At 37.7% G+C, this 26,196-nt stretch overlaps 1 protein-coding gene across 1 annotated transcript in view; it reads right to left on the reverse strand.

The window, feature by feature from the left end:
* Window positions 1–26,190, reverse strand: part of RETREG1 (reticulophagy regulator 1) — a 65,139-nt gene extending 38,949 nt beyond the window's left edge. Inside the window, exons 1-3 of the mRNA XM_041411703.1 lie at window positions 25,938–26,190; window positions 11,977–12,083; window positions 10,131–10,161 (exon numbers count right to left, since the gene is read on the reverse strand). Of these exons, the coding sequence (XP_041267637.1) occupies window positions 10,131–10,161; window positions 11,977–12,083; window positions 25,938–26,167 (368 nt within the window). The 5' untranslated portion in view covers window positions 26,168–26,190. The remainder of the gene's footprint in view (window positions 1–10,130; window positions 10,162–11,976; window positions 12,084–25,937) is intronic.
* Window positions 26,191–26,196: the final 6 nt, after the last annotated feature.

Genomic DNA, 26,196 nt, shown 5'->3' on the forward strand with positions numbered 1-26,196 from the left:
AAATAACTGAACAGTGACTGCAGCTCCATACTTTAAAATATCAAACATGGAATAGAGCTGGCTTTACTATATGTTGAAAATTGCTGAAGAAAAAATGCACTATGTTTAAACAAAAGATGCCAAAGGCTGTATATCCATCCTCCCATCACCACAGACTATAATCACATTTTCCAACTGAGTGTAGCATTTAATTTTTACCAATGTGTAACAAAGGAAATTAATTACTGAGCCACTTTTGCACAGGATGCAGCACACCCTGCAGTCTGCACACTGTGCTTATGTCAGGTATTTATTTCACACATTTAATCATGGATGCAGAGACTTCACTTGAACAAAGTATTACAAAATAAAAAAAAATAAATATTTAAAACTTAGTTTATTTAAGTATAGAAAAAATACACAGTACCCAGATGAATTTTTTTCCAGCATGGAGGCAAACTGGCAAAATCACAGAACCATTTAGATAAAAAAAGGCTTTCAATATCATCCAGTCCAACCACAATGCTAGGTATAAGGATCTTTTGAAATCTCCACGAAATTACCTTGTGTTCTTCCATGAAATTAATCCTTCTGGCTTAATAGAGAAATAATATTTGTTTATCCCTGAGAAGATACAGACAGAACCTGCACACATCCCAAAAAGCTTTCAAACAACATGCTTGGAAATTATAGCTGAAATCACCTGTTTGTGAGACTGGCAAGACCAAAAAACAACTGTCAAATCAGACTATGTGAGGTCTTCTTTTGAATCTTAAAATTTTAATTAAATATTTGTATAGGAACATTTCTGTTACCAGAACAGAAGAAAAAAAATTCGCAGAGGTACACTATGGCAGTCTTCCTAATGATTCCTTCATATCTCAGTACTGGAACCCCAAAATAAACAATATGGAATGCTTTCAGAGCTCTCTAAATAGAACTAAAAGTTTAAAATAATTATGAATAATTTTGATTACAACTAGCCAGTGAGGTACAGGAAAGGGCAGGATTGTGGAACAAAGAAGTAGAGTAATAAATTTCTCTAGTAATTACAGCTTACAAAGTAAAACTAGAAAAAAAAAGGGCTATCCAAGCGATTTTAGATCAGCTGCTCTCCTTGGATATTAGAAAGATACTGAACAAGTGAGTAGCAAAGCTAAGAAGCTGTTAAAGCAGTCAAGGAGGATTATTCAGCATCCAAAAAAGTAAAAAGAAAGCACATTTCTTTTTAAAAAGTACACAGCCTAACCTGAAGATGAAAGCATACATCTCAACTGCTACAATGCTTTTGAAATTCTGCTATATGACACTTAAAAGCAAACTGGAAAAAATACAGCATATATACAATCCCCATAACTTCACATTTAATTGAAAAGTTATACCAAAGGGCAAGGGCAGGGTATTAGAAGTGCCTTGTTATATGAGACTGGTATGTCCTTAACATTTTCAGTCAGTATTTGCCTTAATCCTTCACATGAGTGAATTGCAATACCCCAGGAGGAGTGCAGACACAGCATAGGACAGAATCAGGGTTCAAAATACACAGGAGCTCAGACTGGGAAATGGCACAAAATCAGCTACCCTAACTCATCAGGAACATGCTATATTTGACAAGCCAAGTGCATAAATGCAAAATGGGAAACAACTTATTAAACAAGCAGTGCAGTGGAAAAGGATAATGTTTCTACTTGAGTTATTTACAAGTCTTAGAAAAAAAGAATCTATGCCTGAGATGCATTTACAAGACATTTACCATCTACAGCAACAGTCATGTCTTTTACATGGTACTGGTGTTTATTGATGTTGCTCAGTTTGAGCATCATGCTCAGAGCAATACAGATACACATGAATGATGACAGTTTCTGTAAACATAAATGGGTTAGAATATATCCTTGTATAAAAACAGTTAAAGCAGCCCCAGTACAATTCTGCTGGTCCTTTGTTTCTGCCCTTACTTCTTCAGAAGTTGCTCTTCTTTCAGCCAAGATAATGTTTAACCTTTATGTTTAACTAATAGGAACAGAACATGAGTAAGGTTTACAGAAAGAAGAATGTAATATCTGTTTGGTAATTACAAAGAAACAGGATGATTCCAACATTTTCTCATCATCTCTTCTGTGCACCCTCCATAATGAAAGGTGACTTGAGCTTCTGGGGACATGGAAGAGAGGAAAATGCCTTGTGATGGCTAAGACAGAATTGAAATATAACCAAATTACTAGAGAACCATAGAGAGTAGGTCTGACTTCAAAAGTTTGCAAACCATTCTGTGTGAGAAGAAATTGGTTGTGTAGGCTACATATAATTTTTGGCATATGTAAGAAAAATAACAAGCCAAACAAGCCAACTATTTCTACCAGTGAGATACATGACACCTACAAATGCCATGCAACATCCCTCATTTCCCTTCCCTTAAACAAGAAAAGAACCAACCAGCCACCAACCTTTTCCTGCAATTGTACAGAAAAAGGTATTAAACAGTTTTCAGACAGTGACACTTTTGCCAAAGTTACAGCATTTCTACTCAAGTATTGGTTTTTGCTCCTGTAAGAAAAACTTTACCAGTATGTTTGTTTTATCATGTATCAATATAAAACTAACAAACCCAGCAAAATACATTACTTGGAAAAGTAGCTAACAACTTGGAAATAACTAGCCATAAAGGAGAAACAAAGTTACACAATATTTAATGAAAAAAAAAACCAACAAAACATTGAGAGGTTTTAGCACTGTAGACAATTCTTTCTGCAATCTGAAGGTTTGATCATTCATGTGTAAGGTTCCTTTAGAAAAACCCCACCACACAAATTGCTGCCTATCTGAGTTGCACCAACACATTCTATAAAACAAAGGACAATTACAGTCTGGTATTTGAACAGTACAGTGGCTACTGAAAAACTGTGACTTTAGGCTGCAAATAAAACTCAATTTCCATTTGCTTTCCACAATATGCATTCACTTCCTGAAGGACTGCAACAGCTTTTATATATTAAGAACATTTGGGAGAACCATATTTGAAGCAGAATTGTTGAGGTATGTTATCCAGCCATATATATTTTCCAACACAAACTCATACAAATATATAAGGCAAAATGAACAGAGCAGCAACCGCTATGAAATACCAAGGCTGGAAGTCTTTGAATACTCCACATGCCTTCAGACTACATTGAAATAACTGAAGAAGCAAATATTTGCTCTCTGGAGCCTATTTGTATCCATCTATTTATCTGTTAGACTATATTCTGCCCCGTGCCTGTAGGTCCACAGGAAGTATTTTCTTCAGTCTGTTACCAGATTGTGTAGTTGTGTAGGGTCATGTGAGGAATGCTCCTGTCTGGATGACCAAAGCAAGACAAAGAGACTGCGCAACAGAAACTGGAACTGATGGTGCCATGTTTTCGTACTGACTGGCCCACATGACTGCCCTTGGCTCACATTACATTTTTTCCTATCTATAACATCAAGGAAATGGATTAACAAGTGTATAACAGAAACACTTCTGCTACAGCCTTGATCTTGTTGGAGTTCCTAATGGAAAAAGACCTCTTATTTCCTAATCCACTCATCTGCAAAGAAATCTCTTTGCAACACCCTGAAGGACAGGACTTTTATTTTGAGATACAGTGAAGCAGCATATTCTTGTGTCTCAAGAGTGATCTGAATACACAATCATACTATGCCTGAGAATCATTTCAGAAGAACTTTATGTACACAGGGAGGTAAATAAATCAAGTCCCTGTGCCCTGCAGTTATTACTGCTGTGGATTGGTATTCCCGTGTGTTCTGCCAAGAGTGCAAGGGTCAGTTTCTCATTGTAGCCACAAGCAGCAGTCAACGGCATCTCCAAAACAGACAGGCTTTCAGATCAACAGGGAACAATGACACAAGGGCTGTAAACACCGTCATTTGTCTCACCACCCTAGGCTTTCTGTATATATTCAAGGGAAATAGTCACCATTAAGACACAATATACCTGACCCACCTACAGACATTTGTTTGGGAAGAGATAGATCAGGATATATAGCTCATTAAGTATTTCAAATCTTTCTCCATTGATCATGAAATCAGACTAAGCAGACTATGTCAGAAATATTTAGGCACCTGACTTGCAGATTGTCTTAAGCAAACCCAGCAGGCAAAACATATGTAACTCAGAGGTATGTAAAGGTTCTGACATAATAAACAAAGCATGGTAATTAGATAAAAGGGGCAACTATCTAATTTATATTTAGGGACAACAAAGAGTTTTTTTCATTGCTCTCAATGACATATTAGGAATAATTTTGCACAAGTGCATTATGGAGTTACTAGAGTTATGGAGTTATTAGACTCAAAAGATTATTTTTTCTTCTTCTTGGAAAAAAGCCCAATAGCCATGCATTACATGAAATCTGTCAAGCTCGGAATGGTGCTAGCTCAGATATTGTTCTTCAGAACACACTGACCATTGTAATGCATACAAATGTCTATGAGCTGGGCTGATGCAAGTGTGAAACCAGTGTAGCTCAAAAGATGAATTCAGAACTGGAAAAGCTATGACCTGAATTTGAAGCTCATCTGTCACATCAGCTGACTCAGTAATGGATGTTGTTACCTACCAAACAATAACACTCACCCGCAAGTGGGCAGCAACTTTGATGGCTCTGGGAGTCCACAAGTATCACCACAGCTAACTCTCATAAAAGGAATCCACAAAGAAGGGATTGGAGGAAGGAGGTGGTGAGGAACAGGAATGTTCCGGGCTTAGAAAATAACCTCTGTGTGTCTGTTTGTAACCTTCTATCAGTGAAGGCTATTATTTCAGAAATATCCCAGTTATCTAACTACCGAGCTTCAAGAGCATTTCAATATTAACCATGGTTTTCAACATCAAGTCCTAAAGTGCTTCAATAAAGACAGCTGCCAGTTAAAAGCTTCCACCAGTAAGTGTCTTTTTTCTCTTGGAAATGTTATGTTTCTTCTTACAGAATTTCAAATCTTCATTAATCTGATCACATGAGCAGCAGTGGATGAGACATGCTGTTCACAGTACTGCACTTGCTTATTTTTCCTTCCTCTTGGAAGCAGAGGAGAAGGTGTGCTTTGGAAATAAAAAAACTTTTTATTTCAACCTACAGGGCCAGGAGAACCCTTTCAGGATTTATTTTCATAGCCCAAAGAATTATATCCACAACATTCAACATCTAATAATACAGTAAGTACTACACAGCTACTGCAGTCTGTGGCTGAAGCAGCCATTAGTGCAGTAGGGAGCTTAACACTGTGACTGGTCAGGCAAGGCTCTTCCCAGAAGTCCCATGTAGCTTTGATCTGAGAAAATGATAAAACGTAACAGGGGAATGAAAACAAGCTATGCAGAGCTGCTGGTCTTCAGAGCATTAACTCCTTCCTTTGTGACTTATTCTCTTCAGTCACTCGCTGATGGCCTTTTAAAAGGACTGTTTCTTAGTCCCTTCTCAGGCTGCAACTAGGGATTTTTTAGGCTTGGTATAAAAGAATAATTCTGCTTTAATATTAACTTGACCTTCTTAAGTTTGACCACTCAAGAAATTAAGGTATGCTACAATTCCTGTGGATATTCTAATAGATCTACTGACTAGAGAAGCACCAGATTTCAAAGAAATATCACTAGGATAGGAAGAAATAAAACAGCTTTATAATGAGGAAGAGTAATTTAACAAGTGACCTTTTACAGTGCTATTTTAACAGCTGTAACCTATTTTTAAAAAAGGCAAGATACCTGTACAGCAGTTCCTCAGAAACAGCACTAGATTTAGGGGGAAAAAAGTGCTACAGTGCTACCACCCCTAAGGAAGGTTAAGCTTATCTTCAGTTTGAAATTTTAAACTTAAAATAGCACTAAATGACTCCATTAGAAAAACAATCACAGGTCATCTTACATAGACACATTTTATATGTGAGACAACAAGCATTCAGCATTCAAGTTATGGCACTGAATAAAGTAATGCTACGCTTGCTTTGACTAATCAGCAGCTCTCAACAAAGATGCAGGAGGACCAAAAACAAGTGCCACAAATTAACAGCATTTTCATTGAAGTACTTCGATCTCTGATACTTGGAATGTACACGCAGCAGATAAAATACACAATGCACATGAATGTTGAAAAAGTGCAAGTTTCAGAACATCACAATCAGTAATTCACCCTCCGACTACCAAAAGTTTACCATTTTACTATAAAACTCATCAGAAATCGGTGCCACCATTTATGAAACATTCTACTGTGCTAGTGACTGACTGATATTAATTTTCAGACCAGAATCACATAACAAAAAGGTAGGGCAGGAAATGAGTCTGTTCAGATAATTTTGGTAGTACCTACATCTGTTTCAGTAAACCCAGCTGTGTGTAGCAATTTTGTCAGGCACTAGAACTGGTCAGTTCTGCAGTTAAACCATTAAAATAGCTCTTAGCACATTTTTGGCAGATGCCAACTAGCACTTACGAAAGCAATCCAAAGGAGTTTCAAAGTTGGCACAGACTAGAAATCCTTTCCTGCCTGCACACAGTCATTCTGCACGGACCTTAAGGCAGTTACAAACTATGGATGCAGGGCTGTAGGGCCATGATGCCAAAGAAAAATCATGTACACATTTAATTTATTAGAATAGGCATTTATTAGAATAGGAGTTGTCCCTCACTGAAAGTATCACAGATCTACCATATTTTTTTCTCTGTTAATTACGTAAGAGCAGGTGATTCTCTGCTGGATATGTGGATATATTTGGCACATCTTGCTCATATATAATAACATGAAAACAGTTTTTCATATCCAATTTTGAGTAAAATGAAAAGGAACTATGCACCCAGCCTCAACATCTTACAGCAGTTCTTTCAATTTCAACATCATCAACAGGCACATTTATAGGAGCATTCAGAAAAAGAAAAACCCACCCACAGTGCAAACAAAGGCAAAGTCTTTATGTGAACTTACAAAAGTCTTTATGTGAACTTATAAATGAAAGGTTGGGTGCAACAGTTGAAATTTCATTTTGGTTAAACAGCTTCTCTTAAACCTGCCTTAAGGCAGAGGACTGTGAAGTGTCTAAAGCAATATCTATTTTTAGGGAAGGCACACAAGAGCCAGAGAACTGGAAACCACTAAACACTCATCTCTGCTCTGTGCAAACTGTCAGGAAAACTAACAAAGGACATGCATGCCTGTCCTAATGGAAGCTCTAAAGGACATCATATCACAAACCTTCTGTCCTTTCCAAAGTGAACTTGCTTTTAGATGAACACTGTGTCCATAAAAAAATCACTTGGATTTCTGAGGAGGCTTTCAACAAGGTCTCTCATCAAATGCTTTTATGGAGCATAAGAAGCCATGACAAATGAGAGGAATTATTCTGGTAAAGACAGAGACCAGCTGCAAGGATTAGCAGAATTTAATCAAGTATCACATGATTTCTAGCAAAAAGGCAGATGAAATGTGAAGAAATTCAAAGCGAAAAAAAACCCCACAACTCTTAAAGTCATATGGGCTTTAAGCTGATCTTTACTACTCAGGACATTACCTTGAAGTGATTATCCGTGAAAATATGGATCCAGGAAAACTTCATTTCATCGCTCAGTAGAAATTAAAAACTCCCAATCACATGTTGGGATTTATTACGAAAAGAAGAGAGGGACAATGTATAGTAAGGATCTCCCTGAATGCTATTTGTAATTCTGTCTCCCCAGCAAAAAGGGGGCACAGAAATGGAAGAAAAATGCACAAAAGCACAATGAAGACATCAAAACTCAGAGAACCCCTATTTTAGGAACAATTAACCAGTCATGAACTGAAGAGAACAGGTCAGGATAGAAGTTTATAAAAGTCACAGCTTGCTGGAGAATACTAATTGAGAGTAATTGCTCAGTATTTCTTCCAACAAGAAAAAATGTAGGATGAGCTTACAAACTATTATAGAGCAGTAAACAAACAGAAGACTGTTCACAAAGCACGTGGTTCGGCTGTGGATCTCTGTGTACAGGATGTTGCCAACAGCAGAAGCTTCTAAGAACAAAAGCAACGAGACAAATTCACGGAAGGTCCACCTAGAACAGCGTGGGAGGGGGGTGGGGGTAAGGTTCAACTGGAAGCTGCTGGGAAAGGACACCAGGAGAACCCTTGCAAACTTGTCCTGCTTTAATGCAGGACATTACTCAAGGTCATGTTTCTCGTGGCTGGATCCCTTCAGAGAGCAGATGCTGGGCTAGATGGATACATACAATGCTTGTATTATCTTACCCAAAGGCATGAGCTATGGTGAGCTCATCAAAGTCTCTTTTTCACTCTCTGCATTGTCTCCCCTCAGAACAGCAAATCAAGTCCAGCATTCTGAACAACTGAAAACCTGAATCCAAGATATTTAAAGTACTATTTATAGTCTTTTCATTAAAATCAACTATTCTGGTTTGGTGACCTGATGAACTAGGGAGTAAAAGAAGAAAAATGTATCAGACCGCAGTGTTATTTTTTATGAAAAAAAAAGGCAGTCGAAACCCCATGTTTCCTTTCACTTCACAAGCAATTTGGTTTTCTTTCCCTTCTTCCTCTTGAATGTAAACAGACAGGTAAAGTCAGATTCAAAACCCTAAAAGACAGTAAATTTTACATAAATTTCTCTGGCAAATAACAGGAGGGAGAAATTAAATATAAATCACACTAATCTACTGTGCCGCAGGAATGGCTTCTCAAATTAAATTTTTTGAAGCACTGCCCCTCTACACAGATACATGAAGTAGCACTAGCTATGGTAAAAGCATTTTACTCTGCTCAGTTTATAAACTAAGCTTTCATCAATTCCATATAGCTCCATTTTATGCTTATGAGATTTCATACCTGTGGAAATTAAGAGGTATGAAACTGAACAGGAGCAGCACATGTGAACTGCTTTCTGTAATTGCTATGACATTGATACCTGTCTCTAGACAGCAAAACAAAAGAACAAAACCCAGCATCTTCCCTTTTTCAACTCTGCATTACTGTTTCTTCAGTGTCAGGCTATAATACAATAGTGTACCAATGGATATGCTTTCAAATTATGTCAGATATATAATAAATCCTGGAGGTCTGTTTAGAAGAATAATGCCTTAAATATGCAAACTTTTGTTCTGAAAATGGATTGTCTGCAAATCGTTTAGACACTGATTATATTGCTGTTGTGCTTAAGGAATGGTGTTCCCCAGTTCAGTGTTCCCACTGAAACACTCCAAACCATACACTGCTTGCTCACACCCCCATCACCCCTTCCCCTGTGGAGGGCTGGACAGGAGAACTGGAGATAAAAAAGGTAAAGATCAGGGGTTGAAATAAGAGCAAGTTATGGGAAACAGCAATGAGAAAGAACAATAAACAGTAACAGCGACAATATCAGAGCGTAGCTGGGAGACGAATGATTCACACACCATGTGTAAACTCCCGACCACACCTGACCGTGCTGCCACACTATGTGACCTGGAAGGGACTCCTTCCCCCATCCCTGGAAAATGAGGAGAGGTGCTAGAGAATAACCTTTGAGTCCTGGCCACGCCCCTTCTGGCTACTGCAAAAATTAACTCTGTCTTGGCTGGAACCAGGACAACTGCCAACAAATTAAATAAATTATATACTCTACAGTAATATGACATAAGCATTTGCCTAAGACAGGCAAGTCAACAGGCTTCAAAATTATTAATTTCTATTCATATGGATATCAACTGATATTTATTTGCAATTATAATGCTCAATTACTTATGTTGACTTAAAGAGTCAACATAACAGCTTTCTTACCTACTTCTAGTCAGAAGCACTGGTCTAAGATATAAAAGTTCTGTAAGTTCTGAAAGTTACCTCCTTGACCAACACAGCATTATTCTGCTTTTCAAAGAAAGCACTAATTCCCAGAAAACATGAAGCATGATAATCCCAGTGTAACAAAAAGCATTTCTAGAGGTTTTCCTGATACGTTACTATAGACTTTCAATATAACTCAAATCAGAAGAAAGAACTTATTAAAAATCATGAATAAGTACTAATAAACTTAGAAAATATTTTAAGATCAAAATAATTCAGCAATTTATTAGAAGAAAACATTAGGAAAAAATTCCAAGCCAACTATACAAAATAAAGTAATAAATAACCATGCATTAAAAAAAAAATACCTACTTGCCAGTGATGGTCCTCCAAAGCTGCGCACCTGCAATTGTAACAATGTAAGATGAAACACAACGTACTAAATCAGAAAGAATTTTATTTTTTATTCATAGTACATATTCAGAATTGGGACAAAATGACTAAGGAATTCTCTGTGTCAGTCAAACAGGAAATCTATATCATCTTATAGTAACAGTTCTTGAATTGCTTTCTGTAAACTTAACATACAGTTAAAATCATTAATGGAAAACGTCAGGATCCTCTATGGCTACATTTCCACATGGAAGCACGTCATACAGATGATAACTTTAACATGAACATACCCTCTACTTCTACACACTGAAAACCACTTTACATTCCTCATGAATCTGTAATAGTCTTGCCATCTAGTGGCTGGCTGAAAGCACGAAGCAGTTACACAGATGTGATATACTGGGAAGAATTTTTTCTGCTTCTTGGAGTGGCACTTCATTGATTTCTATTCATTACCACAAGACTCCTACAGTATTACTTCAAGGGCCTGGTTTTTCTTAAACTCTGTCTACAATGGCATCAAAGACAATAGTAAAATAAATGAGTTTACTACAGTAAGTATTCTATAAGCTAGGAAGCAGAGGTCTTTCTAGCCTCATCTCTAAAATGAATGGTTAAATAATCACACAAACATGAGAGTGGTACATTCTGAATTTGATCCCTACAAAAATATTATTTGCAGGTATGAGTGAATTTACCTAAATCATTGCCTTCCAGCTAGCAAGGTATTCAACGTTTGTGGTAATTTATACAGCACAGAGCTTAAAAAATCAAATTCTGCTTAGCTTTATAAGTTGCCCTCTGGGCATGTAATACTCAAGCAGGAAACAGAATGGCAACCAAGACTCCCAGAAGAGGGAACGACAGTAAATTATTCTTCAGAAGAGGTAGCAAATACCTGTTGTAACTAAGCAGGGAACAACTGGCTTTGGCAGTCAGAAATTAAGTGTTAGTGCATCACAGAGGAATACCATGCTTCTCTGACATCTATTTCCTGCTTTTGTACTATGTTCACATGGTTTTTCAAACACTTTGCATGGGATTTAACAATAAATAAAAGGCAAAATAAGAATCTTGAAAAAAAAATCTTCATGGCAATGAAAATTAAAAACTTATGATGAGCATTTTGTCAAAGAATTTTCAAGATGGTAATGAAGTACAGGAGAGGAATTGAAAACAAAAATTCCAAACAATCAGACCAGCCAACAAACTCAAAATCCCTTTCAAAACTGGTTGTATTCACGTAAGACTTTATACACTCTGAACACTAAATGCTATACAAAGTAAAAAGAAAATGCTGTTCATTTCTTATATTTTAACTGTGCTAAGACAGGTAATTTCTCTTATCTATTTAAAATTTTCACTAATATATATTGGATGTCCCAAAATTTCCAAAAATTACATTATTGAATTACATGTTGGAAGAAAATTACATTTTGGAATTACATGTTGGAATGACATGTTTGGAATTACATTTTGGAATTACATGTTTGGAATTACATGTTGGAAAAAGTTTGAATGTCTAGGAAAACTTTGTATTTTAGAAAAGAATGCATTTTCAGACCTAGCAGTTAAGAAACAAGAATGACTGCCCACTCCTAACAATTACACTCATCTAAGTGCTAGAACAAATCTCCTAATGCCCTCCCTATAAAATATAGCAAAACTTAATTGAAAATGGCAATAGACCATCACAGATCTACTACCACTCTCTAATATTAGCTGATACTTTTACAATAATCATAATATTGACCTGGCTTTAGTAATGAACTAGCATGCTCCAAAGTGCAGGTGTTTAAGCATGGAACTCTATCAGTACACTTACCTTTTATCTTTGAGAATACCAAATCCTTCATTATCTGAAGAATTAACACTCCAAGTATTATAAGGGAAGTCAGATGATACACTCTCCAAGGGGTCAATGCAACAAACCTAGAATATCAAGAAGAAATAGATATTGAATACTTCAAAACTCATTGGAAGCATGCAAAAACTAACTGCTGCTACTAATACTGGAAATAAATAGGAAGAAATACTCAGATTGCAATAATTGAGTTCAGTTTCTCCCCACAACCCTTCCCTGAGAAGCAAATATTGAGAGCTCCAAGCATTGCATTTAAAGATACAAAGATTAAACACTGAGTTTGTAGTAAATTTTTGTCCATACTTTTATTTATGGAGAGAAAAAATAAAGAAAACAATATATTTTAATTATTGCATAGAAAGTACTGCTTTTAAATTAACTTTGGTTGCATTAAAACTAATTGTCTTGGCACAATGCAAAAAAAAAAGGTTAAAAATTATCTTTTGCTTCCCACAGAACCTATGTTTAAGCAAGATTTTTATACAAATCATTCTTTCAAACACAAAGATGAGATAAATCTATATAACAGCATAACACTAAAACATGTCTTCATAACAAGTTTTCATGAATTTTGGTTTTAATTACATAAATTTTTAGAACATGTCTAGTCAAGTCAAACAGACCTAGATTCAGAAAGTATGAATTACAATCTCATGCATTGCTGACTTTGCTATCCAGGTGTGTTTGGAGATAAGCTCTTCTATCTGTTTTACTGGCAAATAACTTAAAAAAAAAAGGGTATGAAGAAAAAGAATTAAAATTCAACTAAATAATTTAAAAAAACTAAAGCATTTTAATAGCTGGTTTTGAGCACTTTAAATCAGTGATCTGAACATAAACAGTGAACAAGTTAATTTTTCAAAGTAAAAGCAATTAACTTTAAAAAGTTGAGGTTAGCCAAAACCAGTAAGAAGCCACTGTCCAAGGCACTGGATCAAATGAGAATACCAACAGAAACAAAATCCTACAAAGCTGGGATGTTTTCAAGAAACCTCTCAGATTTGAAAACAGGGCAGCTGGCTACCCAGCTTCTACCCAGTTTCTCCTGCAGAGTTTTTCTGCAAGAAAGAGGGGGAAGGGGACTGAAAATAGTAGCAAACATAGCCACTGTGGGAAGCCAAGAGATACTCTTTAAGCACACTTGGATTTTTTAGAAAGAAAATTGACTTCACAATATTTCTAACAAGCTCAGGACAGACTACTGTAGTAGCAAACTGCTCCAGTATTCCTCGAAAACCTCAAAAATAAAATCTACATTAAAAGAAATGTCCATGCCACTAATTTTCACATTTAACATAAGCTCATAATACCAATCACCCTGAGCAGACCAGTATATGAAATCCAATACAAACACTAAGCTCACTCTGAAAGTTTTACCCAAATATAAAGGGATTTTATATCTGTAGAGAATTTGAATTATAAGATTATTCTATAAACAAATCTATAAAATCAGCACCTTTGTATAATTCAGCCAGCTCAAGAAAACCAACCAAGAAGCGTAGAGAAAAATTATTACAGGGCAACCTCTATCAAAACTGCCCAATCACAGTTCAATAAATCAAAACTTCTAACAGCTTTGCATCATGTTGTCCTACTATTTTTCTTGGTAATATTATTCAGCATTAAAAATCTTTGATTGTGTTTAAGTGTTAAGTTCCACTGCACAAAAGACTTTGTTTAGCTTACTTACTTAATTTACTGATAACGGGCTGGGGGAGAGATGTGATGCTGTATAAAAAAAAAAATCAAATGAAGAATTTTTCATCCAGCTTCTAGGCAGCAGAAGTTTATAACAAATGCAGACCTTCATACTGTTTGGGCTTAATACCATGTCTGTTCTACAGGGTCTTCATGGTGCTTGTGCATGAATGTTTATAGAATCACGCAGAATGCCCTGACTTAGCAATTACCATTGGCCGCTCTTTGATGGTCTCAAATACATGCATCAATACCAGAATCTATACACAAGTGTGTGCATGTGTGTACATACACACACTTCTTACTAGCTTTTCAAGCTAAGATCAGATGCTTACTAAGAAGGCTTAGTGTGTCTTTCAAAAAATGCACAAAACATGTTTGACCTACTTTATGCTCACAACTAAACCACACTGTTAGTTTCACTGCAATCACAGCTGTCACCTGCTGTTAAAAACAATTGCACTAATGCGGACTAGGATTAGGAAACAAGGATTAACAAGGTAGCATCCTCTCTGAAAGATGCTTCCAAGTCATGTCAGTCCACCTTCTCAATACTGCGGTGTCCCTGCTCCAATGTTTGAGGAAAAAATACTGTAATCCAGTTGAAGCAGCTAATGCAGTCACCAAACTAGGACTCTTAACTTCTTTGGAGAGCTTTGAATTATTCTGACTGAATTTCTCATTCTTAACATTATCAGCTCTTTATCTAGACTGTGATGTTTGCAAGAAAGACCACCCCTTTTGAATTCACTCAGCCAGCTTGTGTCAGGCCTCAGGTGCCAAAGCAACACAGATTAGAAAAACTATTTGTGAGCCATATGTCAGAGATCTGCATCCTTGAAGCCCTTCCTGGTGGAAAGCTGCTGAGGTCCCCTTGCACTCTTTTGGCATATATCTATCAAACATAAGCTTATCAAACAGTTAGTTCAACATGCAGGGATCTGACAACCACTTATCATGCTACTACCACTGTCAGGATTCAGAATTCTTCTAGGAATTATCAACATGATGCATAGCAACCAGACTAACAGTCTCTGTAGTACTACTGCTTATTAATAAAAGCTGGGGCATTTTTGCCCCCTTTTTTTTTTTAATAACAGATTGTACTCTCAAGCATTTCTAATACACACATATCTGACAAAAATGAAAGGCTCCAGAATGAATTCTTCATATACTGCACTCCTTCTGTATTGTAGAAGAATGCTACATAATAAAAGCTTACTGAACTTGTTCTCTTTTTTAAGCAATAAACAAAACAGACTGAAGTTCAAATTGTTTAATTTCTTCTACAAGTGGTGCAGAAGTAAAAACCATTACTGGGACATAACCAAGATTTGTTCCCCCTTTGAATTCTGCAGTATTTTGTGAATGCTTTTTGGGGGGAACAGAGGGGTTAAGAAGCAATGTACAGAATAATGCATTCCAGATAAATACTTCAGCAGTTAATAGGACAGCTTGCACAACACGGGGACGAGAAATTCTGTCAGCAGTGCAGGGCTGCAAAAAACCCCAGTCATGAGGTGTCCAGGACTCAGTCCCTGTCACTGGCTGAAACAGGCACTCCCTGCAAAGGAGAGGGCCTCACTCAGACACAGCCCCAGGGGTGGGATGCAGCCACCTGGCTTGGAGGCTGCAAGAAGGAACAGTGGCCCCACTGTGAAAGATGTCCTCAGGTCCAGAGCACTCAAGTGAAAGAGCTAATGGAGGTGCTAAGCAGGTGGCAGAACACTGTGGAGTAGGACTTTCAAAAGCTTAATTGTGCAAGAACCTGAGCAATGTGCTCCAACTGGAGCTTATCTGAGCAAGCCAGACTAGCTAAACTCCAGATGTCCTTCCATCCTATGCTCTTCTATGTAGGAAGAATGTAAGTGTGGTGGAGCCAGCCTGCCACTCAATTCCACTGTGGAAGATTGAGAAAACATTTTTGTAAAATTAAATAGAAGCTATATCAACAGATAATTAAGCAGTGGTTGTCCACAAAGGTTGTGGAATTTCTAACCTTGATGGTCGTGAAAACAAAACCCTGAGCAATCTGATCTGAATTGAGTACTGATCTTATTTTGAGCTGCAAGCCATACTAGAGACCTCATGAAGCCCCTACCAACCTGAATGGTACTTTCATTGTGAGATTATTGTAGGCTATTAGAAGTGGTTGGCAAATATTTTCTGGTAAGATGCTGACCTTAGAACTTAAAGGCACAATTTCTGTTTCTGGACCTGGTTATATTGCAGCTGTTCTGAAATTATTCTAAACTGAACAAGTAAGAATCAAAACTTGAAAACTTCCACAATTAAAAGTGAAAATTCTTCAACTAAATAATGGTGAACCTAAACAGAGAAAAGTAGCCTGAAGTACCTTCTCCTTCTTGTCTTTTCTCCAGTTCTTTAAAGTATGGGATGGTCATTTGTCAATACTGTCAATTTGTTGTATCAAAAAGCAGGTATCTCACAGTGCACCAGAATTGTCCCAGAGCACCTGGGACAATGAACTGCACAAACCAGATTGTACGAATTTATTCAAGCGTCATGAGCCAGCTAAGAAATTTTGACGGTTAACAATATCATACAATATTGCAGTCAGTAAACATAATAAAACTTATAGGGCATGACAAAAGCTGTTTTTAATTGTATCATGAGATACAGGGAAGGTACAGATGTACCAAATTGTTTCAAATGTTAAATAAATCAATTTGATTCTTTCATTTCAGCTGTTAAGGTTTTGGGTTTTCCACAACACTATTTCTAGAGCTATGAATGAGTTGCATTTTGTAAACACAAAACATAAGAAAACATTTAATCAAAAATTAAATTATTTAGACTATCAGCAGCCAGTGCTAGTTATTTCTGGAAAGCCTTAGCAGGCACATTCTTAATAGTCATCTATCTCTAGATGAAATCCAGAGATAATCACATAAATAAATGAAAGCTATCAATAACACAGATGTGAGAATGGAGCTTTGCTTCACCATCAGCTTTTATGACACATCTACTGGCTGCATGAGTGACTTGTGGCCTTCAGTTCTATGTTCTACAAACTCATTTACATCTTAAAACCAGACAAACCAGAGGCCAAACGGAGTAATTCCGTGGCGTTCTAAAGAGCACAGGTTGGTATATAACTGTTTCCTCATAAAATGTTTAGGGAAAATCTACTGAAAATCACCTTCCAGCCAGAGCTTTCCATAGAACTGGTCTTCTTCCAATCAGACACTGATAAGCAAGCATGGCCTATGACATAAACCACATAGAGAATGGCCCTCCTCTGTGGAGAGGAAATATTTCTAGTGCACTTCGAGAATACTGAACTGCTAATTTCAAATCTACATGTACTTTGCTCTTACAGGGGACCACCTAACTCTTTTTCAGACAAACATCTACAGTGAAGGCATTTGGGTAAGGAAAAGATGAGGTAATAACTGTTTCCTGGTGGTAACTGTTTCCTCTTTGGAGCTGAATGTAGACCATTCTCCCACACTTACTGCTGGAGCAATCAACGCCTGTGTGGTTGCAATAAATTCTGATGACTGTCTCAAGCAAGAGTTCTAGGGAAGGGGAAGAGGGCTTGTTTTCTTCTAATTACAGCATGAAGTACACTGCCTGAACAACATTTTTGAAATATACGGTAAAGGTAGTATCAGAAAGCTTGTGCCCTTACTGATCAGAGGGTCAATCATTTTGTTTGCTCTCCTGAGAATCAAGAAGAAAAAAAATATATATTTAACACTATTTTATTTACAGGTAATTTAATGCTTAAACTCTCCTAACTGAAAAACTATCCCAAAGCAGGTTTGCAAATCTTGCTTTATATGTCTATTAAATTTACAACTTTTATGTGAATTGCTCTTCTATTTAAATGATTTTCATACTGAGCCTCTGTAAATATTAAAATGCTTTATCTACGTATACAGAAATCCAAGCCTTGAGTACTCAAAACATTGGAAGTCAGAACTCAATAATTCAGTATTTTTCCTATTGTTCCTTTAGTATATCTTGGTATTGTGGTATAACACTAGCTGGCAAATAAGGTTGCTCACTTTTCTCCTGCCCTGGTGAGATGGGAAGGAGAATGGAAAGAAGTAAAATCCAGGGCTTAAGAACACTTTAATAACTGAAATAAAATTAATAAGAGTAATAATAATAAATGAAATGTGATACAACAAAAAGAGAGAGGAATAAAATCCAAGACAGGCCAGTGATTCACAATACCACTGCTCATCACCTGCTGACCAGTGCTCAGCCCATCCTGATCAGTTACGGGCAGCTCCTGGCCAGCTCCTCCCAGGCATGACACACTGTGGTTTGGAATATCCCTTTGGCCAGCTCAGGTCAGCTGTCCTGGCTGTGCTCCTTCCTGGCTTCTTGTGCACCTGCCTGCTGGCAGAGCATGGAAAACTGGAAAGTCCTTGACTTTCCTGAGCAGTAAACACTGCTCAGTAAACATTTCAGCAACAACTGAAATATCAGGTTTTTATCAACTTTATTCTCATACTGAATCCAAAATACAGCACTGCAACACTGTACCAGGAAGAAAAATAATTCCATCCCAGCCAAAACCAAGACATCTGGTCTGAGCCAAAGTATTTAGGTAACTGTTCAAGAATTATAATGCAAAAATCCCTTCCCAATTCCTACACAAAAAGTGTAGATTTTCACTTAATTCAGAGTAAGTTATGCACACTTTTTTGGTAGAATGGCTTTCTAGAACAGAATTTGGTACAATATCATTATATTTATATAATATTTAGTATGTCTGAAAAATACACAAAAACTGGTACAGCAGATTCCATGTTAAAGAGAGGGATTTACATGTAAAAAAACCACACCTGTACATGTTCTGTCAAAAATTTTAGAAGGAACAAAGGCTTAAATTTAGTCTGAATTTGCTGAATAAAATAATTTCAAAAGCATTTACTCCACATTTAATGTTAATTAACATTTAAAATATGCACACTAGCACTCTGGGTGCCTGGCATTTTGGACTTAGAAAGCTGTATATCTGTTTAGCTGAAAACCTGTGAAATGTTGTAATAGAATGCTTCTTAAAAACATGTACATTAAAAATGTTTTAGATCATGTCCAATTTAGTGGAGAAAAACCTTCCATAAAGACATCAATTACAAAGAAGGACCATTTTTCACTTCAAGTTTTTCTTTAAATAAGAGAGAAACTTAGGTACTTGAGATATTTCAAACAGAGTAAAATGAAGCACTGAAAAGCAGTTGATTTGTAACCTATGTGCCAGCTAGCAAAGAAGGTTCCATTGGATAGCACCCAGAAATCTAAAAATTCTATCACTAGGTACATAAAAATAAATAAATAATAAAAAAAGATAACCCTCAGGCAGAAAGGCATGCTTATTATTCTAAAACTTGGATCATTTTTTAAAATTCTTTCTTTGCTAAGACAAAGAAAACTCAGCCATCAACCTTTTATTCAAAGAGCTTATTTGTCAGATCTCATTGAAAAGATTAGGATCGTATTTAATCAGCCAGAAAGTACAGACCAAATCAGTTTTTCTTTAGAAAACCTTCTAGAACTTAGTAGAATTCAAAAAATTTTGAATCATAAATAAACCTCTTGTCCTAAGAAACAGACTCCTAGAAATTTCAATTACTGTTACAGGCATCTGTATAAGGGGTAGTTCTCCAGAAAGTCTGTGCACAGATTTCAGGGCAAAAGCAAAGACAGCTGGACACTGCTAACTTAACACATAGGATAGGAATTCAAATTGTGTATTCTCTATACCCTAACTCAAGAAACCAGCTCTTAACCTTAAAAATAAGTCTAAATTAAAAAAAAATAGTATAAGTCCCTAAGAAAAAACACTAGAAAAATTGTTCCAATGCTTTGTATTTAATAACCAAAGATAAAATATGCTTATGAACTGGTACATTTGGAAGTATAGTGGTGGTCTGGGAAAGAGGATTAAGTTAATTATTTCACATTGCAAAATTATCTCACACTGTTTGCAAGAAAACCTCTTGAGGAATGCAGCAGTTAGAATCATGTTTCAATATTTGTGCTTTTGGATCAGATTTACTGCAACCTGTTGGCATTCAGACAGGCACATAAAAAGCACTCGAGAAGGAGAAAGTAACTTACCTAAATGACATACCTTCTGAGTCTACCACGACATCAAATTCTACTGTTACATCAGTGAAAAGAGGGGATGGTATTTCCATGGAAGTCAAAATTATTTCGATTTAAACACGTAACATCAAATAACCTTGCTTCCTTTGTTTTTGCAGACAAATGCCCAGATGACCTTAATTAACCTGTGCTTTGGTAAAGTACAGAAGAAATCCTAATCCCATTTTCTCATACAGTACCAGCAGTTTGGGCAGTAGCACCTCTACCGTGCGGCCCTAAATCTCCTTTTCTTTAATGCTCTCATTAGTCCTGTAACATCTACCATGGAGCATAGCATATCCCCCTAAAATGTTCATTGTTCTCAAAATTCTACTTACTATTTGAAAGGTCACATTATTTTGAAGCAATATAAGAAGAAATTATAATTTCTCTCTTGAAGCAACTGCTTTTGACACAGCATATGTGTGTTTCAGCAAGACAGAATAAACACAAGTCATGCTGCAATTTATTTCTGGTCTCCTTTGTTCTGGATTTCCATCTTCCATAATGTTCTCATCCTAGATTTGATTCTAATTTTTTCAGTAATGCTTGCTTTTCCTCAATTTTCCCACTTGATTTCTTTTCTGACTGATCCTGATTTCATCTTATTGGTTGAAAAATGCTGTCAACTGTCCAGGTTTTTATGTAACACTGTCTGGCTCTTAAACAATGTCAATTTTCATTCCTGTAAAATAATCCCTCAGCAAAAAGTACGAAAACTGTCACTAAAAAGCTGTTAATGGTTTTTAATAATTTTTGTTAACTAAAATGATTTTAACTTTCTGTTCCACTTTTCTACTTCCAAAGCCTTCAAAAGTTTTCATAATTTGTATTGGAGAAGTGAACATAATCCTAAAAATGCCTGGTTAAAAACAAGTAGACCCTAAAATTATATCATACCGTGTGCTGAGGATAGAATTTTAGCTTTACTTGAGGAAGACTATTATGGAATATCACCTTCCTTTTGCTAGGAAGCAAAAAGCAACAAACCATTTATTCATGCTTAAAGAAATATCAGCAATTTGCTGTTCTATAGCTAGGTGTAATAAAAGCAAATCTCAATAACAATATGTTACAAAGACTTAGCAAAAGGCAGCAAATTAAATAAGTTAAGCACTAGAAGAAACAAACTACCAACCATGTAAGAAACACATTCATGTGAATGCACAGTGAATTTCAAAACTGTCTATGCCAGATTTTTTTAATATTTTCTGATAATGAAGGTATTATCATTACAAAACAATAATGTCAATACTTAACCTACTGTACTATTCCTGCTTGAGTGATCAGAGACATAAACTCTTATTAGAATTTAAGGCAGGAGTATTCACTTGTGTGCTATCCTGACGCTTTGGATTTCGGGAAAGTAATCCCAAAACAATACGAATGTAGCTCTAAGATTTTCTGTAATGAAGACAGCCAAAGACCAAAATTTCCCACATTCAAAATTCATTTAGCATCTGAGTGCTAGAAGGAAAAATCTGCATGTGTTCTCCTGACTTGGAAGATATTACAAATTTAATTAAGTGATCTGAAGACTAGCATACTACAAACTGGCCTCAGAATATCAATATCCAGCCTTACTCCAATTCAGTTAATTTTCATGTATTTTCTTTATGTTTTGATTTCAAATATTTATTTTATTCCAATTCTCACTTAATTTGACATTTTGTCACTGAGAATGTCTGAGTAGGTCCCCTAGACTACATTTCCAATGATAGCCACAGTAAGTGCCGACAGTGAACAAAAACATACAGTCCACAAATACACAAAACAGGGCTGCTGCATGTGTTTTCTTCTTGTAGCAAAGAAGAAAAATGCAAGCATACATTGTGCATCACACTGCTCTCTAAATGGGCAGAAGTGAGGTTTAGTACTGGTAGCATTTACAAGTTGTGTGCAAATACATGAAAGAAATGCTTAGCTTAGTACTGCTTTCTTACATTGAAAGAATAAAATTATGAATGAAAAGTACTTTGAGATCTCTTCATGGTATACTTTATCATTGCCAAGCAGCGATTTCAAGTAAGAAACACTTTAAGAACAAACCTTAAAGTGAACTGGATACTTTAAAACAAATCAAACACTTCAATAACAACTCCTGAAACAAACTGGATACTTAAAAACAAAGCACACCAAGCCGCTAAACTCTGAATGTGCGTTTTGTTACTAACATTTAAAGAGCAAACAGATTTTCTGTCTGGAAAATAAACAATCTTTACCTGATGCAATGCACACAGACAATTCAGATAAAGCAATATTGTTTTCTCTCAATTGTTTCTCTCACACAATGGAAATATGCACTATATCTGAGACCAAACAAACAAACAAAAAGTATGGGTAGGAATGGTGACAAAAGACTATTTTTTAATAGAAAATTAGGCCTGCACATGTGTCTAAATCAAGGACTGATACTTCTATTTTACACAGTTGGTCAGTTACTTTGTTGAGTCAGTACAATAACATCATGTAACATTGTTAAAAACAGACCTGCAGTAACATGCAAATATACCTTCTGAGGTCAGAAGGTATATTAAAAACCTCAAAGAAAAATGTGGATTTGGGCTGGTGAAGAGAATAGCAAGTAAGGTAATGCAACAAATTTGTTCCACAAGATGGGAAAAGAGAAAAGATCTATTACATCTTAGTTTTTCTGCTGCCTCCCTTTACAAAAAAATCCTAGGGAAATCAGGAAATTGGGCAATTGGTGAAGAGATGCTACTGGTGTATATAGGGATGACCTTGCAGACATGAATGCACTTTAGTTTGAAATATTTATCTGCAGATATTAAACATGCATTTGAAATAGATACCTGCAAACTACAAAACACATGGAACAGTACAAAATTAGTGAAAATAAACTTGTCCCTCTGACCTTGTAGAAATTTAAAATTACAGACTGAGAGAACAAAAAGCTGCCACTATCCCTCTATTCCATACATGCAGAGAATAATAATTAGGATAGAATTCTAGCTTAAAAAATCTAGGACTGAATGTTAATATTTGGATAAGATTAAACCCAAGACTGAAAGTTATCAGTCAACAGCCTAACACTCAGAACACCTGGAGTGAACTTCTAGCACCAGCACAGAGCTTCCCTGTTCTTGGCCCAATCACTCACTTTTTCAGTACAACAGGTGTAAAACAGGGGAAAAACCAGCCTTGTTTTCCCGTGTTATTCTGACTTCAGTCTCCAAACTATATACAGCACAAGAATCTAAATAATATTTCAGATGGTTACGTGCAAAATAATATATCTATTTAACCCTTGTTTAAGGGTTAATTTTAAAGATTTTTGGTCAGGTTCATTTGGGGCAAGAGGCTTAAAGCTTCTCATGGTGAAAAAATAATGGAGGTGGTAACTGAAAAATGCTTTTTCAGTAGTCAGATTTGCGTCTACTTTTACTATTCTCTTGTTAGATTCCACAATAATTTGTCAGGAATACTAAGAAAATCAAGGAAATCAGAATGAAATTAAGTTCGTAAATTTCTTGTACTTACAAGAACAGTATTTTAGTAGTAACCATCAAAGATGCATTTATACACAGTACAATGGCTAACAGATTTTTTTAATACAAAAAAGGCTACAATGAAATATATTTTAAAAAAATACTGTGACACCAGAGAAACAGTTCACTCTCAGCAGCTCCTACTGCAACAGTTTACACACTAAATATTTTGATGGGTGAACATACAAGAACTAAATTAACCATGAGGAAAACAGTCCCAACAAAATTAAATGGAGGAGGAAGGACCTGGTGTTGCTTTACCAAAATTCAGAAAACTGTAAAATTAAACCTCACCTCCTTTTCTTTCACCAATGCTGTTGCTGCTACAGTGGGAGGAGTCTCCCATCCAGCAATACAGACTTATGAACTCCAAGATATCCTGATCAGAGGCTGCCAGTGCTGGGAGTCCCCCTATGGGGCATGGATACTTGTAGGCACATGACAAAGAAAGAAAAGGCACATGAAACAGCAACTAGGAAATGCTCCTTGTACCTATAGGCTCCAGTCAGTTTGGGAGAGACTTCACAGGCAGCAGGGGTGGACACTTGGTCCCAATCCTGAAGCAGTTGTGACTGTCTGAGTCATCACAAACCAGGCTGACCAGCTGGATCTCAAACAAGAAAAGGAGAAGCAGCAAACACACTGTGCTGCACACTCACGATCCCAATACTAAAGCACGGAAATGTGACCTTAGATTTAAATTACTGTTTAATTTTCAAAGTGTCAGATTTCATAGGTTTGTTACCGAGGTCTTTCCTTATTCTCAAACCACAGAAGTTTACTGGTCATCATTCCTGCTTCTACACATTTCCTTGTTTGTCTACACCTCTCAAAACTCCCTGGCACTAGGATAGGGAGCTTCCTTCTGAGGTACAATGCCACCAAATTAAGAAGACCAATCAGTGCCCTGACTTTTGCTGCTCCAACTCACCCTGAAAGCTATGAATTTTGATAAAATAACTTCAAATACTGGTCACCATAACAAGTTGCCAGTAAGACTAACAAAGGAGACTGCTTACAGGCATTGAATAATGCAGGCATTTTATACCTTGCTTGGGACAAACCTGGAAAAAAAATAGCCAAGGGGTTGCCCAGCAGCTATGATTGCTTGAGACATGGAAATGTATTCTGCTAGATGTTGTCCCTGAAAATTTTATCAGAGCCACACTGAAAAGAAATATAAAGCATTATGACTCTTCCAAATGGCTGAAAGAACAGGTGACCTCTGAAGTATGCGGAAAATGAGAGCAAAACCATGTAACTTTCTCAACGAAAGGATTTACCATGGATACCTAAGAGGAAGATGGATAATAAAAGTCAACCTAAATTAGACGTCACGCACACTCTGCTTCTGGAATCAGAGAGGATAAAATGATTTTGAAAATATTTGTTGAGATCTTCTTCTGCAGCACAAAGCTCCAGAAAGTCTTCCTTCTATGACTTGGATCTCATTTTAAACATCACACTGTTAGGGTTACAGAGAACCAAGAGGAGTTTGCTATTAATCCACTGCACTGCTTGTTTACCCCTCTGATTTGCTTAAGAGGAAAGGAGGCAGTTCTAGCTACAGGAAAGGAAACATTATTCACTCATAAGAGCCTCTGCAGTATTATTAGACAGTGCACTAATTTATAAATTGCTCTACATGATTAAGCAGGCATACAACAACATTTTAGATCAGAAAGCAAAAAAACATAGGCATTGGCAACCTGAGATCACGGGAAAGCCCTGAAGGAGTTTCACACAGACAACTTTTTTCCTACAGAAATTAACAAAAGAGACATGACAAACACAACAATGAGCATATCCCTATGTTAATCTCTGGGGCTTATTCAAGTAAACTGCCTCCGACTACAAAAAGCTTAGTCCAAAAAGAGAACTGGTGCACTGCAGTAACATTCCGGCTGTGCCCACTTCACAAAGACTCCACTAAGTAGGCCACCAATTTGGAAAAGCACATACACTCAAAGTGAACTCTAAAGTACTGGACCAGGGCATCAGCACAGCACAATCGATGGGCTCGGGACCTGATTTCAGCAGGTTTCAAAACTCTGCACTGAAATGCGGGCCCGCAGCTCCTCTCGGCTGTGACAAATGCGAGTTCTCGGCGGGGTGTCCTGCAGCCGCCCTGCCCAGCTTCCATCTGAGACTCCTCCTCCTCATCATCATCATCACGCATCATGCTGCGGGATACGAGGGCAGAACGTGTGTGTGTGCGAGGCCGGGGCAGTAACCGAGGGTGAAAGAACCCGACCAAGCAGATGCACTGAGCCCCAGGGCCACGGCCAGACCGGACCGGCGGCTGGGGGCAGGGAATGCCGGGGGGCAGGGAATGCCGGGGGGCAGGTGAAGCGAAGAGCAGGACCTTCCTTCGCTGGGGGCGCGGGTCAGCTCTCTGCCAGGGCCGCTCGGGAGAGGCGGGCAGGGGGCAAAGGCTCCTCCCGGGGGCCGAGGGAAGCGCGGCGCGGGGGGAGGAGGCGCCCGCTGCGGGCGGGGCGGCGCGGGCCGGGCGGGGGCTCTTCCATCCCGGGGGCGGTCCCGACCCCGGCCCCAGCCCCGGCGCCCACCCCGGCCCGGCTGGCTCACCAGAAGAGCAGGTTGGCGCAGACGAAGCCGCCCAGGCTGCGGAGGGGCCGCTCCCAGCTCAGCGCCGCCGCGATGCAGCAGCCCACGGCCAGCCCCGTCTCTCCCAGCACAGCCGCCGCCCCGGCCCCGCCTGACATCTCCGTCGGCTCCGTCTCCCCGGGCGCCGCCGCGCCTCGCTCCTGCGGGGCCTCCGCTTCCTGGCGCTGCGCGGGGACCGCGGCGCTCGCCATGGCTCGGTGCGCCCGCCGGGCTGCGGCTG

This window comes from Onychostruthus taczanowskii, unplaced genomic scaffold (assembly GCF_017590055.1).
Source record: "Onychostruthus taczanowskii isolate IOZ18803 unplaced genomic scaffold, ASM1759005v1 scaffold37, whole genome shotgun sequence".
Lineage (NCBI taxonomy): Eukaryota > Metazoa > Chordata > Aves > Passeriformes > Passeridae > Onychostruthus > Onychostruthus taczanowskii.